The sequence below is a fragment of the Varanus komodoensis genome, unplaced genomic scaffold, assembly GCF_004798865.1.
Source record: "Varanus komodoensis strain SLA01 unplaced genomic scaffold, ASM479886v1 scaffold1, whole genome shotgun sequence".
Lineage (NCBI taxonomy): Eukaryota > Metazoa > Chordata > Lepidosauria > Squamata > Varanidae > Varanus > Varanus komodoensis.
Window position 1 is genome coordinate 87,438,344 of NW_025335268.1, and position 21,278 is coordinate 87,459,621.

Here is a 21,278-nt window from a genome sequence, read left to right on the forward strand (position 1 = left end):
TGCTTTAGCATATTTGTCTTGAAACTGGCATGGGTGTTAAATGTATTCTCGGTATCGGGTTGATTTGCTATTGATGTGGGCAATTTAATTATTTCATTAGCTAATGACACTACCTGAGGGTATACATGCAAAATCTCAAATAAGTGTGATCATTAGTTCCCTAGTAATCCTCAGTGAAAGACAACCATGATGACTGACGTGACAATGTTGAAGAAAATCTAGCACCGAGCTGTGATTAAGTTCCTTACAAAACAAGGAACAAGTCAAAAAATCATTCACAAAGAGATGGTGGCCGTTTACCAGGACTCTGCACCTTCATTATCTACTGTTCAAAAGTGGTCAAGTGACTTTAAAAGGGGCAGAGAAAGCACTGAAGATGACCCTCACTCGGGCGGGCCGGTTACTGCCACTATGAAAGAAAATGTGAAAAAAAATGAGAAACTTGTATTGGAAGATGCCCAAGTAAAATCAAAATGTTAGCAGAGATGACAAACCTATCTGTTGGTACCATATTTACTATTTTTCATGACCATCTTAACCTTCCAAAGGTCTGTGCAAGATGGGTGCCGCAAATGCTCATGGCGCCTCAGAAACAAGCATGAGTCGAGTGCTGTAGGGAGTTTTTAGAGCTCTGTGGGGAAGATCCATCGAGTATTTTTGAGTGGATTGTTACTGGAGATGAAGCTTGGCTTCATCACTATGACCCTGAAAGTAGGCAGGAGTCCATGCAGTGGCATAAAAGAGGTACCGACCCTCCGAAATTCAAAGTCACTCCATCGGCCAGAAAAATCATGGCCACAGTGTTTTGGGACTCAAAGGGAATTTTATTGATCGAGTACACGAAAAAAGGTGAAACCATAAATGCAGCATCTTACGCAACCATTCTGTGTAATTTAAAGAGAAGCAATTAAAGAAAAAAGGTGGGGAAAACTGACCGCAGGTGTGTTGCTTCTTCACGACAATGTGCCCATTCACACGGCGCGTGTTTCGAAGGCTGCTGTGCGAGACTGTGGTTTCGAAGAAATAAACCACCCACCCTATAGCCCGGACCTGGCCCCCAGTGACTACTACCTATTCCCGAATTTAAACAAAGAGCTTCGTGGAAAGCGATTTTCCGACGATGAAGAGCTCAAGGCGGCAATTAACACATATTTTTAGTCAAGGAGGAGGTGTATTTTTTACAGGGAATTGAAAAGTGAATTTCTAGATGTAATAAGTGTATTGAAGTTATGGGAGATTACATTGAAAAATACAAGTTATTTCAATTTATCATTCCTTTTTCTTCATGCTGATACCGAGAATACATTGAACGCCCCTCGTATACAGCAATCCCGCTCACTGCTCTGTAACTCTCATGAATGCATGCCCAGCAGTGCCGGAGGAAAGCAGCAAGCACAAAGAGGACGGGAGGAGCCAAAGATGGCTGGCAGCTGCAAGAGAGGAGGAGTTTTAGAGGCAGGTATTTTTACTTCAGGGAAGTGAAGCAGCCTCTGGGGGCGGGGTGGGGGGAAGATACTGGCTAGCAAGGGAAGGGAAGTGGAGAATGAAACTCATCAGAAAGGGAGCGGGCATACTGACTAAACAGCAGACAGGCAGTCTTGCAAACTGGCCCTCACCCCACACGCTTCCCAACTGGGAATGTTCCTGCTTTCATAAGAGCTCAGAAAATTATTTCCTTTTTGTGAACTGATGTGGTGGGGGAGCTGCTCTTGGGAAGCAGGAAAGTGGAAGATGACATTTACTGAAATCACAGGGTTACAGCTATACTGGGCTGAGCTGCAAGATGTGGTCCTGTGCACTCGCACCAGACTTCTAAAATGGCTTTTCAAACTCAGAACAGAAGCGTAAGAGCTCAGAAACTCAAATCTCTTGGGTGACCTGGCAAGGGAGGTCAGCTAGCAACTGCAGCATAGCAATGCCAAGGGAGATACGTAAGCTGCCTTGGGTTCCTCGTAGGAGGAAAAAAGGTAGGTACACATGTAAAAATAATCATCATAATCAATAATAACAATTCTTCCAGAAAGGTTGCTGTTATAGGGAATGAGCATTTTTGCTGCAAAGGTCCCTTGGCATACATTCCAGCAACAGCCAGGACTGCAAGAGAAGCAGGGAGAAATGAATTGCAGCAAACCACTGAAAAGGGAATCATCTGCATGGTGTACGGGACAAGCTATGCACACATGGGGACTTATTTTTAGGGTGTTTACTGTGATGTGCAACCTCGCAGGAGTCATCTTTTGCTATGCAAACAGACAATCATACCAATGCTGTACACTGCTGGTACTGTTTATTACATACTGGGCATGTTAAATAGGTGTGCAGAACGCAGAACACTGTGGAGGTTCGCTCATTGGAACTCCTTCACACTTTAACAGCAGGCCTGAGAAAGGGAGACAGCACCACACTGAGTGGCCCTACCTTTCCCAGGCCAGATGTTAAGTGGCCTTTTTAAAAGAACTAGCATCCTCCCCATGTGAGGAGTAATCCTGACTGGTCCAGGATCCCCTTTGTATACATGCACATCAGTATTCATGTACAATCCTTTTAATATAGTGGCTGGTGTGACTGGAACACACGGGGGAAATGGCTATGCAGCGTAACTCTTTTATGCATGCTTTCACGCTAAGGAAGGGTCAAGACCTTCCTTAGCGTGAAAGACCTTGCAAACCAAGCCAAGACCGCAAAAATGTGGAGTCTATTCAGAGGAGGTTTGACTTGGCACCATGCCTCTGAATACCAGCTGTTCGGGAACCACAGCAGAATTCTGTCCCCCTCATGTCTGATTCTGGGCTTCCCTTAGGCATCCAAATGCATGCTGGAAAAAGTTGCATACCATCAGTGTGACCTTTTCAGGGTCATGCTTTTTTACAATAAACAATAGTTACTGAATCCTAGCCTTCGCCATGAAATTTTCTCAAAAAGGTAAGCTTTGTGCTTTAATTCTGGAAGGGTAAAACATGCAATGCAACCCATGCCATTAAAAAGTACAAGACACTTTGGAATGGAAAAAGTCCATTTTTAATTGGAAATGCAAACTTTCCTTTAGATTTGGGATGGGCAACCTATGGCCTTTTAGATGTTTTGGCCCATAATGCATATTAGTCCTCCTCAGCGCTGAAAAGGATAAAGAAAGATGAGAATTATAGGCCGGAGCACCCAGAAGCCCTGCTCTGAATCCTCAAAACAATTACCAAAGCTGGAAAAAATACAAAAGGACATAATGGGCGATTTCTAAATAGACACTTGTGTCAAGACACATTTAGACAGTACAAGATTATTTTCTTGGAAAACAGCTGGCTATTTCAGAGCAGTCCATACCTTAAACAAGTCATACAGTTCTTCCAGGTCTTCTGGAGCAATGGAAACATCTGGGATGACTACTCTGAGCTTAAGAGACAATAGGAAAGAGTTTAAGAGCCAAGTAGGATTAGTACTGGCAGTAGCACTCCTGAGGGCAACTTGCAACTGCCAACGCTCAGATTAGGGAGATGCTCCTCCACAACTCTGCTTGTCCTTTGCCTTAATTTATTTTCTTGACATTCTTATGCTGTAATATTTTCTGTCAAGTCATCTCATGTCTATTCATCTCATGTCCACTCAATACTAGCTAAGAACACCAAGTTTCTTCTATCTCCCCAAAGATAACAATGTGTTTGCATTATCCTGCAATACACCTGCTCTAAGATGTGATAACATCCCTTACCTTTCAGCTTCTGGTAAGGTTTCCATTGCTAGCTGGAGCAAAATGGTCAGAAGCTCAGCCTCAAAACTAACCAGCCCACAGCTCAAGATTTCCTTTTCTTGTACTTCTGTGGGAACTTCCCATTTGGAAAACTTGAGGGAAAAGGTTGAAGAAGTAGAACCAGAAGGATTCACGAGGTTTAATTCCTCACCTGCTGCAACTCTAAAGCTGAGATAATTCCTGCAGATTTGTGCCATCTATTTTACTTAGCAGCTCTATATTTTAAGCTGTCCCATTTTGTTCCTTCAACAAGGAATACATTTTAATATGCTTAAATCTACAGGTATCCAAGAGGCCTACGTTATAGGACTTGTCTGACATGGTTTGGAAATAAATGAGACATCCTGGCATTTGAGAACCCTCACCACATTCTGTTTAGTAGTCTCTTCGTGGCTCTGCAGAACACGGATTCTGTGCTTGTAGCGCATGTGCTCAATTTGTTCCACAGAATGGTCTCCAAATTTCTAGAATACAGAAATGGATATTTACTTCATTCTGAAGGAGAGCCATCTCACCTCAGCTATCTGTTTCAATACAGAATATAGCCAGAGTGTTTAAACCAGAACATATGCTCTGTCCACTGTAACTGTGCCCGCTTCAAGCTTACTCAAATCAGAGAAAGTCACTCTTTAAATCAAACAAAGGAAAAGAGTGCTCCTGAGTTTGGATCAGAAACTTGTTAGCTGTTGCATGTAAAGTTACCTCATAAGAATCCCGAATTAGGTCCGCTATTTCAGTTATAGGACAGGGTTCCATTTCTTCACTGAAAAAGGCATGCTGATTCCCAATCAGTGGCAATGGGCTTTCCTCATTCTTTACATGATCTAAATACCTGAAAGAAATGTATTTATATTTAAATCTACCAGAAAGCATCAACCAGGCAAGCATAATATCATGCACAATAATGGAACTTTTGCTTTTCTCCTGCACCCCTGAAATCTACTTCGGTGGGTCCCTCAACTATATGGAGCTGATCAAAAGGGCTGCGGTGCAGGAAGGAATATGTTCTGCTGATGGATGTTGATACCACTAACCACTGCCATGCTATATATTGCAGGACTCTCCTTTCCCTAGTAGCAAGGAGTGCTTGCTTTAACTTCTCAGTGTGTGTATGAAACCACCTTGTTTTCAGGCTTGCTATTTATCAGGAAAGTCACTTCCAGAAGGGTACGTTCCTTTAAGAGACCTGTGATGCACCTGCCCTGGGGAAACACAAACAGTCTATGAATAGTACTCACTTACCAGGGCTTTGGAAGATAGGAGCTTTTGTTGAAAACAGGTATTGAGGAGCACAGCAGTGAGACATGCTTTGTTACTGAACTTTCACATGTACTTTTCTGTCATTCTGTGCCACTATATTGCCACTAAATCAGCAACAAGGCAATTCAACCAGCAGCTTGGGTCGCTAGTATAGTGAGATTAACCATAGAAGAGCCAGAACAATACCTGCTGAGGATCATCAAGGCATGGCCATCATCCTTGCTGTTGCACAATTCCACAGCATTGGCTTCAAGAATAGCCAGGCCAAATTGGAAAATAGCTTTGATTCCGTCAAAGAAGAAGCAGTCGACTACATTAACAGCACTTTCTAGGGGCATGATACTCAGAAAAAGAGTGAGGAACCATGACAGGGAAACGGATGCCAGCGTGGAAAGATCTTTCAAATGTTCAGCTAGTTCTGGAAGCCGTTCTTTGATTAACTCTTCAAAGACGGATTGATCTACTTGAGCACCTGAAAATCACAGCAAGTAGGTTACATATTACAGTTATGAGGTTAATAATTTGTTTAGATTTACAATCTAATCCTATCCATAGCTGAAGAAAATGCAAAGACAATCTGACTTGTTAACGAATATACATCCTGAGGTAGCTTATTCTGAGTATTCAAGCCTCCCTTGCCTTCTCATATTAGCCTGGCACACGATATGAAGATGTCTGGTTTTTCAAAGCTTCACACATTTAGAAAGGAGGGATGCATGTAATACACACTGGTGACCTATCAAATATGATGAGCTGAAGCTGACACCAGTCTAAAAGCACAATAAAACTAAGTACTAATAGAAACAATTGCCAAGAAGTGTAACTAGGTACATCAGCCAATTTGAATAAACTGGGGCTGAATCCCAAGGAAGTAAGACACCCACAGTAAGGAGAGCACACTGTTACCTATCACCCGGTGATTAAAGTAATCTGGAAGCATCTTCTCACATACAGCAACAAGCAACCAAAAAGCTTCTTCCTCTTTGGCATACAGCAACAAAACAGAAGTCAATATATTCATAGACTGGAAGACAAAAGAATTTAGCTGCAGTGTCACATTTAAAACAACAACAAAGGCAAATCTTATAATCAAGATATTTTATTACTCTGCATAAAAATTAAAGGCTGTAAAATTATTGAACTCAAACTAGCATCTCTTTCAACTTGTAATAAATAATATTTAGCTCTGCAAAATTCAATATACATTAAAATAACAGAAGAATATTGCCCCTCACCCCCACTACAGCTTGGGGTGGACCTAAGCTGCTTTTCCGTGTCTGCAAGGGGTGTGAAATTTCTGTCATCTCCTTCCTCCTATATGCGGCTTCTGCACCACATCCCCCACAATTACAAAGCATTTCTAAATCTTCCAGAGCTGATTTTTGGGTGGTGCAGGGGGCTAGAGAAGAATAGAGGCAGAAAGGTCTCATTCCACATTCTGTTCACAGAGCAGAAGCCTGAGTAAACTATGTACCTGTATCCTAAAACTATTTTCATCCTACTAAGATAAAGCAGCAAGTTTTTCAACTGAAATTAATTTGGTAAAAGAAGCAGGAATCCTTAGGATTTCTCTGTACTGATCACCTATGAACATAGTTTCAAACTTCCTATAGAAGAAAGTCTATTGAGTAAATTTAAATCGCTCTTATTTTAAGAGAGTGAGCTGACATTTTTTCTTGTGGCCCAATGATGGTCAAACTGGAGCTCTCACCTTTTCTAATAAACATCAACCCACCTTAGATTACCTCCCGTGTACGGTATCTCCCTGTCTAGGATTCTTGAACAAGAGTGACATAAGGCCTGACAGATCTTTACCTGGCAGTACCCAATTTTGGGATTTCTATGTGCATAAGCAGTCAGTACTCTTCTCAGTGCAGCTATGCCTGTTTCACTCTGGAAGGCTGGATGCTCAGGTAGTGAGCGATGTAAGTCACGTTCTATTTCTTCTGTTGCTATGCAACACATGCCCATGGACACTTCCACCAAATTTTCATAGTAACCAGGATGGGAATATAAATCAGTCACAGCATCTGAACCAGAGGCAAATGCACAACAGAAGACAGGTTACAAATATATATATATATATATATATAAATAAAAAGTATGTCCAAAAAATTCATCTACAGTGAGGTTGCAGTTCTCTGTACTTATGGATACTCAACATATTCATAGAAACAGAGTGAGGCAGAAGGGGCCTCCTGGGCGATTTAGTCTGACCCCCAGCTCCACTCATGACATGCCTACCATGAGCATGTCCAGCCTAGCCTTGAACACCCTCACTGATGGGGCTTCAACACCTCCTGTGGAAGCCCATTCCTAAGCCAAAATTATCCTGAAACATGCAGTAGCATATTTCTAAGGTGAAATATTGTCCAGCATGCCTCACTGAGTCTGAAAATACTTCAATATGCCATCTCAATATTAATTTTGTACTGTAAAATATACTAACTTATTTATGGGCTAGCCCTTTAGAATTCTCTATCCGGAAATCAATTTCATATGGAAGGACTTAATCATGCAAGTGTTGTGTGTTGAAATGGCAGACAACACTCTAGAATAGTTAGTTATTTTTCAATTTATATCCTGCCTTTTTCCTGCAAAGGGCTCAAGGCAGCTTACATCATTCTCCTCCTCCATCTTATCCCCACAACAACAACCCTGTGAGGTAGGTTGGGCTGAGAGTCTGTGACTGGCCCAAAGTCACCCAGTTGGGTCCATGGCTGAATGGGGACTAGAACCCGGATCGTCTGACTCCCAGTCCCAGCTCTTAGCCACTACACCACACTGGCTCTCTTATCTTAGTTAACAGTCTTACTTTGAGCTTGTAACAAAGGACATGACACAGGAAGTTCTGTTTCAGTGGTCTATGCCAAGTATAACATCTCAGCAATGCCAGCTGAGATAAAGACACTATTGTTTTGATGTTACGTATGCAATCCTCATGGCTGGTTGGGGAATACTGGGAAATTTCTGTGCCCTAAATATCTTTGATCACTATGCATACGTATTTTATGTACGATTACAGCATTTCCTTATATTTTATGAGAGAAATGGCTACAATTTAAATGTAACATAGATCTTAAAAGCAAAAGAGAAGACTATTATTCTAGATATTTTAAAAGTTTTAATCACCACTTTCGCCCCATTATAGGGGACACATTTATGGCTGAATTTATATGAAATTGTGCCATAAAAGTGGTCCGTTTCTCTTCCTCTTCCGAAATCACAGAGGGAAGGGAAGGGAAGGGAAGGGAAGGGAAGGGAAGGGAAGGGAAGGGAAAGAGTTCAGCACACTTCCTTCTACAATAAAATAACTAGCTACATTTCAGAACAGTCATATGGCAGGGTTCTCACCTGAGAAAAGGAGCCACAGTTTGCCTCGTAAAGATTCTGGGATTCCCATAGCAACTAGTTTCCTAATTTTGTCTGTGCGAAACATACAGACAGTTCTGCCATACTCAGCAAAATGGTCATTCCATAGCCTCTCTTTGATTTGCTCCCTGGACTGAAAGACAAGAGATACATGTTAGTATCTATTTATACAGCTCACAATGCAAGAAAGCTGCTTGCCATTCAAAGAAAACTTGAATTTCAAAAGTAAATGTTGGGTCTTGTTTTAAACTTAAGTTCATTCAAATTGCAAAAGAGGTAATTGTAATGCAGCTACCAGCACATGTGCAGTCAACTGAATAAGTCAAGGGAGTTAAGGTGGAGGGGGGCTTGAGATATATGTGTTTTTTCTACTTTTGCAGGGGTGCTACATTGCTGACCTCTGCAAATGTGGAGGGCCAACTGCAGTCTTTAGAAGGCAACTGCCACCATTCATTTTGCTCAATACCTATGCTTGTCTATTGCGATGAGAAAGCAAGCTGTACAGTATCATTTGGGAAGACTGAATGAAAGTCATTATCCAATGCTACAAGCCATGGAAAGAGGTAGGCAGGAATTAAATATTTTTTACAGTTTAATCTTATGCAGGAGTTCAATAGGGCTTATTCCTAATATGTATAAGATTATAGATTTTCCCTAACTTTTATTCCAACAGGAAGTCCAGATTGGCTGACCGTAAGTACAAAAAGATCCATAAAGCACTACCAAAATTACCATGAGTTCAGGTAATTAAAAGTTCTTACACAATAAAGTCCTTCAAATAATACAATGGATTTACTAGGACACATTAATAAATAAAAAACAATACAAGAATGTATTATCACATCTAACTAACCCAATGATAACTGCACACAAGTCTCAGGACTATTTTCTACCTTATATATATTTAAATACCACAGTGGGAAACAATTATGAGTCATTTTCAGATGTTGTGCTATTAACAGATTCTCAGCATATCCAATGTCTGCTTCAAGCAAACTTGTGTATAAGCTCTTCTTTTGGCTAGAAAAAACATTCCTATTATTTGATATTGTAAGATACTTGCTCCAACAGAGGTTGAGTGTATGCTCTTGGGTGCCAGACTATATTTACTATAATCAATAGCATTTCATAAGTATTTATATGGACCACAAACACTTTCATGTGCAAGCTTCATATAAGTAACATGTCAGAAAATACAGGGTGGGCTGCTGAGCTAATAGATTATGTTATGGTATGCGGTAAAAACTCCCCAGAGCTAAAAGCATCGCTTTACATACCATCCTAAAGTCCAGGCCATCTATTCCAGAAGGATGAAATGCCGAACTCAGTGCTTCTGCATTCAGCAAGTGCCTGCTGTTCTTGTCATTTTCACAGCTGTCATTGATCTGTGAAGCTACTATCCTTAACTCTCCATATTCATGGTCAGCATGTGTTGAAAGAGAGTCCTGTCACACACAGGAAAAAGCAAAAAGGAACAAAACCAATGTGAAAGCTGCACTGTGAAGAGCCATATACCACCTTAAAGACAAGCAAAGTGAGTTTGACATCACCTTTCAAGGACTACAAATGGAAAATAGTCCACAAAAATTTATGCCAGAATAAATGTACTAGCCTTTAGGATGCTGCAAGACTCTGTACTGTTTCTGCTGAAGAAGACTAATACAGCTAATTTAGTAACAACTAAGTATTACTGAAATAGCAGCAGACTACATTTTTCCAGCTTTCAAATAGGAAGGACCCAGAGATGACTGAAAGCAGCTTAACAAAGGATAGAACACATCAATAGACTCTAATCTACACAAAATGAGTAATATTCACTCCTTCTGTAAGTTCAAGCTTATCTTGCCATGTCTCAAGATATAGTTTTCAATTATGTATATTGAACTTTTCTGTTTTCTTTTATAAACAAATTACATATTAAACTAATTCCAGAATAGCAGCTTCTCTATGCAGAAAGTTAGGTGTTCTTTAACTGAAAGTGTGTTAGTTTTATAGTTGTACATCAATGCAGTGGATAAGCACGTACACAATACTAGAAGAAAAAGAACTTTCAACCTCAAATCATTACCTCTTCAAAGGCTATTGCACTCTTTCCTCTAGCTGTAAGAGGATGGGAAGCTGGACTTGCATTTCAAGTCTAACCAGTTCAAAAGTACTATACATGCATGCGTGTGCACACACTTACTCTTTAACTTAAAGGATGGGGAAAATGTGGACTTCCAGATGCTGTTGGACTACAACTCTTATCATCCTTCACTGTGCAATATGACTGATGGGACTTGTAATCCAGCATATGGAGGGCTGCGCATTCCCCACTCCTATCTTAAAGTAATTAAGCTACCATTAGGTTTATATTACCAATAAGCCTTTTACTAGTTTAAAAAGTATTAGCAAAATACAGTCTGTATGCAGTTGAAACAGGTCAAACATTTAATACCGTGTCCTTGCTTTTCACATTGTTGCGGAGAGCTGGGTTTTTGGCCTTCACTTGCTTCAGTCTCAGAAGCAGGTTTTCCACCAAGGTATCCCTGTCCTTCAGCTCAATGAACTGAAAGGCCATCTTGCTTTTGATGCTAATAATGATGGGATTGGGAAGAAGACTAGTGTCTTCCATTTTCTCAATACTAGCCACCTGTGTGTTTAAAAAAAATACACAAAATATTTATCCAAAACATTCAGATAAATGTCCTGATACTAATGTGTCATTAGCATACAAACAGAAAACAGCATAGCAGATATACTGGAAGCAGCAAATACACTTTGGAGTACCTAAGCATCTGTGCTTCTCTTCAGATGATTTGTGATAGCCCTTAATATGACAAGCTGCATATTTTGGCTGCAAAAAAACACCAACCTAGTCCCATACGTACAGAAAAAGTTCAGACATGTCATCTTCAAGCACCCTTTCCTTATGAACTTGAACTCAGAAAAGTTTGAAAAGTACAGTGGACTCTCAGTGAACCAACACCCATGGGGATTGGTAGATACTGGATAAATGTATTTCTGGTTGCTTGAGAGTTACTATTAAAAATAGGCCTAATTTCCTCTCCCAGTGGTGGCGAACCTATGGCACGCATGCCACATTGGGCAGGCAGAGCCCTCCCTGTCATCACGCAAGCCAAGTCGCCCCAGCAGCCGAGCATCAGATAACAGCATACACTGGGGCTGTGCGCATGATAAGAAAGGAGTAGTGGTGCCAGCTGATGATGTCACAAGCCACGACTCATTAGCCGTGATTTGTTCAAGCTTTCGAATGGCTGGTTAGTGCACTGCCAATGATGTGTGTGTGTGTGTGTATTTGTTTGGACTGCTGGGAGTTGTTTTTTCTAAACTAAAACCTCAGTTTTAAGTTTTTATTGCAGCGTTGGCACTTTGCAATACATAAGAGGGTTTTGGGTTGCAGACTGGGCACTCGGTCTCTAAAAGGTTCACCATCACTGGGTTAGGGTTAGAAAAACGAGGTGTCCTGGCATGGTTTTGATGGTTGGAATGTGTTTAAAATGGGCAGAAATGTTGAGCTGTGCAGAAAAAGCTACTCAAGGAAGGTGTTTTCAAAATTGCATTATTATCAATAGTATTTTAGCCCTATATTAGGTTAGGGGAGTGCACTAGGGTAGGATTAGGCCAGTGGTGGCAAACCTATGGCATGCATGCTGCAGCAGACATGCAGAGCCCTCTGTCAGCATGCGAGCCAAATCGCCCCAGTAGCTCAGCATCAGATAACAGCACACATAGGGGGCCATGTTCATCCTCGGAAAGGAGTAGCAGCACCAGATGATCATGTCACAGGCTGCAACTCATCAGGCGCCACTCATCTGAGCTTTCACATGGCTGGTCAGTGCGCTGCTAAGGATATATATTCATTTTCTTAGACAGATTGTGAGGTGTTTTTTCTGAACTAAAACCTCAGTTTTCAGGTTTTATTGTAGTCTTGGCACTTTACGATAAATAAGTGGGTTTGGGTTGCAGTTTGGGCACTTGGTCTCTAAAAGATTCGCCATCACTGCCCTATCCTATCCTACCCTACCCTACCTTACTCTACCTTCTGCACTGACTTGATAATAATATTGAAATTCAATAACTAAAAGCTAATTATGGCAAAGACAACCTTCTCTCATCTGAGCCTTAATTTCATTGCTCACAAACCAACATTGAATTTCTCCATGATCACTGCACTACTCTCACCTTTCTCAAGCCTCTTGCATATTTCCATCTTCCCCCTGAGGGAAAGCACTATGTGTTTACACTTACCTAAGACCTGTTTCAGAACACACAATCTGAATAACACAATCTGAACAACAATAGATTCCAACATAGCCCAGAGCAGGAGACAAACACGTGGGCTTACAGTGCTGCATGCTGAGTGGCACCCCAAGTTTAAACTTACATTTCTGCTGGAAATTGCTTTTATTTTGATGTTTATTTAAAGTATTATTTCTTCATTCTTTTGCTGGTTGCTTGAGTTCTGGTTAACCGAGAGTCTAGTGTAGTTTGATAATGCATGGGTGGTCTGCCATTTAAAAATTGGAAATCCCAATGGCCTAAACCTACATCAGTGCTGAGCTCTTTGGATCCCAGTCTATATGAAGAAGAGCACACACTTGCATTCTGTGATAAACAGCCCCAAATAACTATAATCCCTTAATTCAATCCTCACAACCATGTTTTAGAAATCTCACTTCATCCATTAGCATGCCCTGAAAACGAGAAAAAGTCTACTGGAGTATGGTAAACTGGCTAATACATGCAAAAGAGTAATTTGTCTGAATTAAAAATGTTTACAGTGTGTTCACATTAACTCCTGGTAAAGTTTATAGTCAACATGTTTTGTAGAGCTTTTTATAATTATTATTTCTTAACTGAAAGAAGTCAATTATTTTTAATAAGCAAACCCTGATTTGACAGTTAAATGTCACATAACCATTGAACATTACTTGCAGTATAGGCAGAGTAAGCTGAACTGCTTGGGATAACCAGATAGCATTTTCTTCTACTCAAAGGAGCCCTTCATCCCCACGCAGTATTTTAACCAACTTAGTAACTTTTCTTAAGCATTGTGCATTGTTCAACTAATCCTCTCAGCCTTGTGCAGGATTGACTACAACTTTCATTCCACACATGGCCACTACAGCCTCTCCACTTCTGATCCACAAGTGTCCCCCCGCCCCCACTGCTTGATTTATTTCTACTAGAGCCAAGCTACAAAACAAAGGGAAACACTGATTTTTGAAAGTCTGCAGATCTGCAGCTGAGCTGATCTAATGCAGTTCTGAAAGATAGTAGTGGGAAAGAAACAAACAAACCTCTATAAGTGGAATAAGAACATTGCAGCACCCGTCTTCTTTGCTTGCGAAACAGATATAGCTATTGGAGGCAAACAGCTTTCCAACTGTGTGACAACGGCTAAAGGGAGTCCACAGGGAACAATCCTCAACTTCATGAAGCTTTTCTTCCTTAGGTAGCCTGAAGAAGGCTCTGAAGTACTCATTTTGTGCTCTAGATTCAAGATCCCTGTTAGAGAAAGGGAGAACAACATTTATTTCAAGATTCAAACTTACGTCAAGGTAAACTGCTTGCATCTGAAAATAAAATTGTTGTATTAGGATTGGCTCTAATTGAAAGACAACAGTAACACCACAATTTTAATATTTTGGTACCAATACAATGAACATAGATTACACAATGTAACAAACAAATCAAAGGAACTCAATAAATGGATGTCAGTGAGGAATGCTTCTAGATTTAGCCATACTTAAACTAAGGTCTTTGAAATTAATGGGATTTGAGTGAGGACCAACTTAAGTTCCAATGTTTTCAGTGGGTCTACTGACTAAGTATGAATTCAACCCTTAATCTGTATATAGAGAATTGACAAGATAACCACTTTTAACTATAAACAGCATAGTAGGCAATGCTTACCTATCATTTTTAATAAATGGCTTGTATGTTTTTACACAAAAAAGTTACTCTTATGTAGAACACAAAAAGAAGTATAGTTGAAAGAGGACTGTAAGGCAACCAGTTCCAACCCTCCGCTCCACTTCCAGATGTTGTCGCCCATCTGACTACAGAACTGTTTCTTTCCAGTTTAGCACGGGTGACTCTAGCTCAATGTATAGCTATGCAGGCAGGCATTTACCCCCATTCTTTACTGTTCTGAGCAATAGCTCTGTAAAGATACTTGGCAGAACAAGAACAAAAAAGAAAAAGGGAATTCGCAAAGCTTGACATTTTTGCCAAAGAACCAAACTGGTTTGTGTGCCGGAAAGAATTTGGATACAAACTCTTTCTTTGACACTTTACAGGAGAAGATGAAGTAGATATTTGATCTGATATTATCAATAGTGACACAGCTAACTTTGGTATTAAGCTTCAGCATTATTTATTTATCACTTACATTTTTATAAGACTAAAAATCTCAGGACAAACAGCAAATAGCCAAAGTTCCTTGGACAGTTAGCAACAATTCAAAATCATGAAATACCGCATAAAAACAGTATAAACCTTTTAGAAGTGTACTTCTAACTTCTAACCATTAGAAGTGTACTTCTAACCATTTAAAAACAGAAATAAAAACAGAGTAAGACTGAGCTGCAGTACAATGATTTAAAATACAGTGCAGGCCTTAAAACCGACTGAAACTAAAATTCCTGGGTAATAGGAAGGTCTTTACCTGGCAATGAAAAGAGTACAGTGCAGGTGGCAGGCAAAGCCTCCCTGGGTAGTTCATCCCATAGCTGCAGTGCCACAACAGAGGATTTCTTCTTGGTAGACACCAACCAGACTTGCCTTGGCAGGGGCTCTTACTGCAAGACCACCAAGGATGATTTCCATGGTCCAGGCAAGTATGTATGGGAGAAGATGATCCATCAGCTAACCAGAACTGAAGCCATTTAGGGTTCTGAATGCTCATACCATTGCTTTCAAAGGCAGCCCCTTCTAACCTGTGTTATCAGTACATGGTAGCTGTAGCTAGGCTAATCTTGTCCAGACAAGGATGTAATTGGTGTACCTGAGAAAAGGTGTTCCATGCCACCAAGTCCACCTTGTGCCTCTAGTGACAGTGCTGGGACAAGGAGTATCCCTGCAACCTTCTCAGAACAGGCTGAAAATCAATAATCTGGGCAGATGTACCATTGATTGTACTTTAATCTTGTGTGGACTGAGTCTCAGTTTAACAGCTAATGGTATTTTGTATGCCTTTGGAAACTTCAAGCTGATATATTTACTGTAGCTGCAGTTAGTCCAAACAAGTGCCATAATCTATTTCTAGCCACCATACTTTGCTTCTGACCTGTATGACTGAGAAGTCATTCTATACCTTTGAAGCAATGTAACAAATACGAACCCTTATGAGAAATTAAACATTTCTTTCTTCACAGCACAAGGCACTGGTTTACTTTCAAGCATTGTTCACTTTAAGGAAAAAAAGCTTCTGTTCTATGGAAAGAATGCAAAGTGTGGGCTAAAAAAAATCCAAGGAGTGCCCTTGGACATCTATACTTTACTTGACAACAGAAACTAGCTTGAGTTGTTTAAGAATTTAGGACATCTTTTTCATTGCTGACAAACAGCCTAATATTTGGAGCAACATTTTATTTAGTAAAAACAAAAGTTTTAGAACTGATTAAAATTGCAAGACAGAACAGACTTCTCAAACAAGGTCACTTAAGACACAGCTTCTCTGTTTTGTTAAAAGATAAACAATGAAAACCAAAGAGGGCCAGATAGTATAGATGATACAAGTTTTCTAACAGAGTAAAACTCAGATAAGGCATGCAATGATCTGCTGTTGTAACTAAGCACAAAAATATGATTCTATTCTGACCAAAACAGAGGAGAACTAATTGCTTTGAAGCAGCATTACCAAAATGGGAGAGAAAGTGAGTTTATCAACCTTCAAATGCACACAAAAGTTATTTCAAAAATTCACATGCATGGAAAGGCAACACAATGAGCAATGAATGCTGTGCTTTCTCGTTATTAAAAATGTGTACATAGGCATCTAAATGCATTTATTTAATACAAATAAATCTTTTCAATAGGGTTCAACAGAGGCAAGAAATGCTTAGTGAAAACCTTTATATATGAGTTGTGATATTCTTTGAGCTTTAAGGTACAAGTTCGATGCATACTACTAAAATGTGTTGCTGTACTGAGAAAAATCCACCAAAATGCTTAATATCAATGGTTTTTAATTCAGCAGCTGCTGCCAGACAAGGCTTTATCCTACGATCACCCTGCCTCATACACAGAATTCTATGGAGGATATAGATGTAATCTTCCATTTGTAAACATCCCATGTTTTCCCACAGCTTCTCCCAAGTTGTTCTTTAACAGAAAAAAAAATCTGAGGAAGAAGACACAATGAGGAGCAGTAATGAGACAATCTGCTGAGGAAGAAGAGCGGGACAGTGCCTATGGACTGCAAGTGCTAGGGCTCTCCATCTGGAAGCACCCACAACCTATGCTGCACCCACTGCCCTCTGCCATCTTACTTTAATTTTAATAAGAGTGATCAGAATAAATTCTGCATATATAAAAAAGAAAAGCCAGTAGGCCAAAACAATACTGAAAGTGTTCCTAGTTCAAGCAACCTATTTGCTCCTGGTGCTAGTGTGAATGGCTAAACCAGGGACAGGCACCTATTTTTGTCTTGGAATTGATTTTCCTCCTAGATCAGGCATGTCCAAAGTCCATCCTGGGGGCCAATTGCGGCCCGTTTTCAAATTTCGAGCAGCCTGCAGTCTCTTCTCCCCGCCTGCACAGCCTGTCACTCATCCCCGCCAGCTGGCGTTTTTCCCTTCACCGCACAGCGGTTCCCGCAGCTGTCCCCTGCTCCTTCAAGGCTGGTGGTTATATTTCACCAGAAGATGGCAGTAGACCTGAGTCAGCACTCTCGCCACGTGACCCTTGTGACACAAGGCTTGTGTGCCCATTTCTAAAATGGCGACTGTAACTAAAATAAGGACAGTTGACAGCGAGGGCCGCCGCTTCCAGGACAAGTGGAAATTGGAGTATTTTTTCCACTGAAATACGAAACAACTGTGTCTGCCTAATTTGCCAAGAGACTGTGGCTGTTTTCAAGGAATTCTATATGAAGAGGCACTACCAGCCGAAACATGCTAACTACAACAAGCTAACTGGGAACGAATGTGGCAAAAAATGGAAGGAACTGGAAGCTGCTTTAACGGCACAGCAGCGCTTTTTCACAAGAGCCTGTGAGTCAAATGAAAATGCCACAAAGGCGAGCTACGAGGTGGCAACGCTGACTGCCAAGCACTGCAAACCTTTTACTGAGGGTGAATTTATTAAAGACTGCATGATGAAAATGGTGGAGAAAATTTGCCCTGAGAAGAAGCAAGAGTTTGCCAATGTTTGCCTGGCTCGTAACACTGTGGTACGGAGAACTGAAGAGGTTCCATCTGATATTAAGAGACAGTTAGAGGCAAAAGGAGTGGAGTTTGACTTTTTTTCGTTAGCCTGTGACGAAAGCACGGATGCATCTGACACCGCTCAGTTATTGATTTTTTTGAGAGGAGTGGACAATGACATGAACGTGAGTGAAGAGCTACTTGACCTCCAGAGCCTTAAGGACCAAACAAGAGGAACAGATTTATTTGTTTCTGTTTGTTCCACCGTAGATGACATGAAACTACCGTGGAATAAAGTCACTGCGATTATTACGGATGGCGCACCTGCCATGGCTGGCGAGCGAAGTGGATTATCAACCCTAGTCTGTAACAAAGTCAGCGAAGAAGGAGGCAAAGCTATAAAACTCCACTGTATTACTCACCAACAAGTTCTCTGTTTCAAACATCTGAAATATGATCATGCTATGAAACTTTTCCAAAGGCACCTGTCACAAACACAGCCCAATACCACACATTTCCCATCGATGCAGGAAATAATGACCAGTTTTCCACAGAACAATATGAGTGCGCAAATAAGGAAGTATGAAGCAGACGTCTCATCTCTGGCTGAGGAGTTTCAACAGCGCTTTCGGGATTTTGCAGCTATTGAAAAGGAGATCACGCTTTTTTCATCTCCTTTCTCTGTGGACCCTGATGACGCTCCAGACCACCTGCAGCTGGAGCTCATTGAGCTGCAGTGTGACGCCGAGTGTCGCAGTCGGCACCAACAGCTCCCTCTTGTCAACTTTTACCACCAGTTGGATAAAGACAGGTTCAAGAGATTCGAATGTTTGCTAAGAAAATGCTGAGCTTGTTTGGTTCGACATACTTGTGCGAGAAGACATTCTTGGTTATGAACATTAACAAGAACCGTGTGAGGACGAGACTAAGTGACTTTCACCTGCATGACATCTTGTGCATCAAAACCACTGTTTTTGAGCCAGACCTGGCCTATATAATGCAGTCGAGATCTCAGGATCTCCCTTCACATTAGTGCAGTTAAATTATTTGTTTAGTCTTTCATAAAATAGTTCGTTTGCATTTAATGTTAATGGTTCAAAGAATGTCAGGCTGAATGGTCGGCCCCCACACATTTTCACCTCTCCAAATCTGGCCCTTCTTGCAAAAAGTTTGGATACCCCTGTCCTAGATCAAGCCAGTGAGCCAAACAATACCCTGATTGTGAGAGGCCCTGCCCAAAGCCCCACCCTTGCCATGGCATCATCAAACACCAGCCAATTTTGTTTTCTACTTTTCAGAAAGAGGTACAGATCTCTGCATGGCTGTGACATGGCCAAGGTTGGCAAGATCCAGTCCTGCAAACTCTGGCTAAAGGGATGCCCATTTTCTGATCACTGATAACCACTAGATTTTTCTCCCCATGTGAGGGGAAGTGGGGCTAGAAAAGGAGAAGGAATCTGCCAAGCAAGTTACAATATATATAGGGTTTGGTTCTACTCAGCAACTTGCCCATTTTGATTTAAGAATAAGACCTGTATCTTCCCATTCTATGCAACTAAAGAACAGACAGATAAACAAATAAACATGGGTGTCATTGTCCCACCAACTTTACTTTTCCTGGGGAATAAACCTATGTCTTGGCTGTACTGCTTCAGAATGCAGATGATACATAATTGAATGCACTTTCATACAAAACATTCAGTCCATTAAAAAAACCCCTACCAAGTAGGCTTAAAGCTAGGCTACTTAACATATAATGTTTTAGGCTGTGGGAATTTCCATATGGAACTGGAGACACATCCTTTCATATGAGCACCAACCTCCTGTCTATAGCAGTACAGTTAAGATACTAATTTAGTGTGAATTAGGTTTAAGTCAACCATGATAATCAAAGTAGTGTTGACTTTTTAACATTAGCAAGTCAGAGAGTTAGCTATAATCCGTTATTCTACTAATTAATAAGCAGTTAGTAGGAAAAAAAGATTTCGGAGATCTGTGTTAAAATCCCACCCACTACAGATTTACTAAGTAGACTTGGCCAAGTCGCATCCATTTCCTCATCAATAAAACAGAAGCAGCAGCCAATTGCTCTGTAGGATTCAACAATTGCATGTTCACAGTAAAGAGCAGAAGCGCTTCCTGTGAAAAATTTTCTTCATTCTAAAATGCTGAGGACAAACCTCTGTGTATTAGCAGAACCCTTATATGTGATACACCAAGACCACAAAGAAGAAGAATTAATGATGAACAAAAACATGCAAATAGATGGCATTGTTGTTTACCAGAAAGGCAAGATATTACATGATAAAAAGGAAAGTAATGTGTTGCTTATGAAGTGTGATGCTGTACAAGACATACCTCAAAACAGATCTTTTGCAAAGTAAAGATTCTTTCTCAACCCATTAAAGAAACATCTGAAAGACTGTCTGTCTCAAACAATTGGTTAATAATGGAAAATTCAAGCATCATTTTTGTCTTTTGTTCCCTGACCGCTTCCAAATGATCTTTATTTAGACTTCATAGAACTAATGAAACTAAGGTAGCACTTAAGGCAACTGCCACTTATTCTTTTACTGCATGATAAACAACCACAAAACATGCTCACTATTTACCTCTTTGTGATCTGAGTAGGATCTTGTAGCCCTGGATCCAATTCAAAGATCTCATTATCCAGTAGCCTGCGGAGAGTTACATCTGCCAACTGTTCCATTATCCTGAATGTCTCATCAATATTAAGGAACATGGAGAAATCACGTTCTTTACTTTGAGTGGTGATGCGGATAATTTCAGTCATAAAGATATTAGAGGTTCTTTCCAACTTCTGGACATCAACCCAGGGAATGATAAGTTTTACTGAAATTACAGATACACAAACAGATCTATTTAAGTAAATACAAATTTCAGAATTTATCACATCTGCAGACCAGTCTTCTTAAAACTAAGTTCTGAATTCACTGGGACTTTGTTTCAATGAAGTGTACATAAAATTATGGCACTGTAGTTGCAAAGTTGCACATGTACTACAGTACTCTACAATACTGCCTCAAGCAAGCCATGTGGCAACTGAACCCTCTGCACCCTCTGAATGCAAATTTCAGAATGAATGCAAAAGGCTAACTTCTGTATGCAATGATTTCAGTTCTTGTTGAATGGCACAATAAAGAAAAACAATCCATTCTATTTCCAGGAAATTCAAATTAAGGCTAGGCCTAGAATGTAATAGTTACAAACAGCTGTTCTGATGAATAAAAAGAGAACAGAGCGCCTTGGAAAATTAATCTGCCTCTGCTACCAGCTGTAATTATGGCATCTTCTGCCTTCCAGTCTCTAAAACCACCCCTTCTCTTTACTCCTTATTGTCCAGCAGCAGCAGGGACAATAACTGGGAAGAATGAAAGTCTGTCCTTTCTCCCATCCTCTGTATCTGCAATGGCAGTGGCCTCTGGGAAGGATGAAAGTTCTAAGAGCCATGGCCTGACCTTGGTTGGCCAAGAAAGAGGAAAGAACAGACCTTCTTCCTCTGCCCATTC

At 40.6% G+C, this 21,278-nt stretch overlaps 1 protein-coding gene across 3 annotated transcripts in view; it reads right to left on the reverse strand.

Annotated features, from left to right (window-relative positions):
• Positions 1 to 21,278, reverse strand: part of TBC1D8 (TBC1 domain family member 8) — a 65,609-nt gene that overhangs the window by 4,157 nt on the left and 40,174 nt on the right. For all 3 annotated transcript variants that reach the window (XM_044433896.1, XM_044433884.1, XM_044433889.1), the window contains exons 6-16: positions 20,361 to 20,601; positions 13,678 to 13,885; positions 10,812 to 11,006; positions 9,652 to 9,819; positions 8,357 to 8,507; positions 6,818 to 7,032; positions 5,909 to 6,026; positions 5,189 to 5,474; positions 4,445 to 4,574; positions 4,108 to 4,206; positions 3,319 to 3,387 (exon numbers count right to left, since the gene is read on the reverse strand). In XM_044433896.1, coding sequence (XP_044289831.1) covers positions 3,319 to 3,387; positions 4,108 to 4,206; positions 4,445 to 4,574; positions 5,189 to 5,474; positions 5,909 to 6,026; positions 6,818 to 7,032; positions 8,357 to 8,507; positions 9,652 to 9,819; positions 10,812 to 11,006; positions 13,678 to 13,885; positions 20,361 to 20,601 — 1,880 coding nt within the window. The remainder of the gene's footprint in view (positions 1 to 3,318; positions 3,388 to 4,107; positions 4,207 to 4,444; positions 4,575 to 5,188; positions 5,475 to 5,908; positions 6,027 to 6,817; positions 7,033 to 8,356; positions 8,508 to 9,651; positions 9,820 to 10,811; positions 11,007 to 13,677; positions 13,886 to 20,360; positions 20,602 to 21,278) is intronic.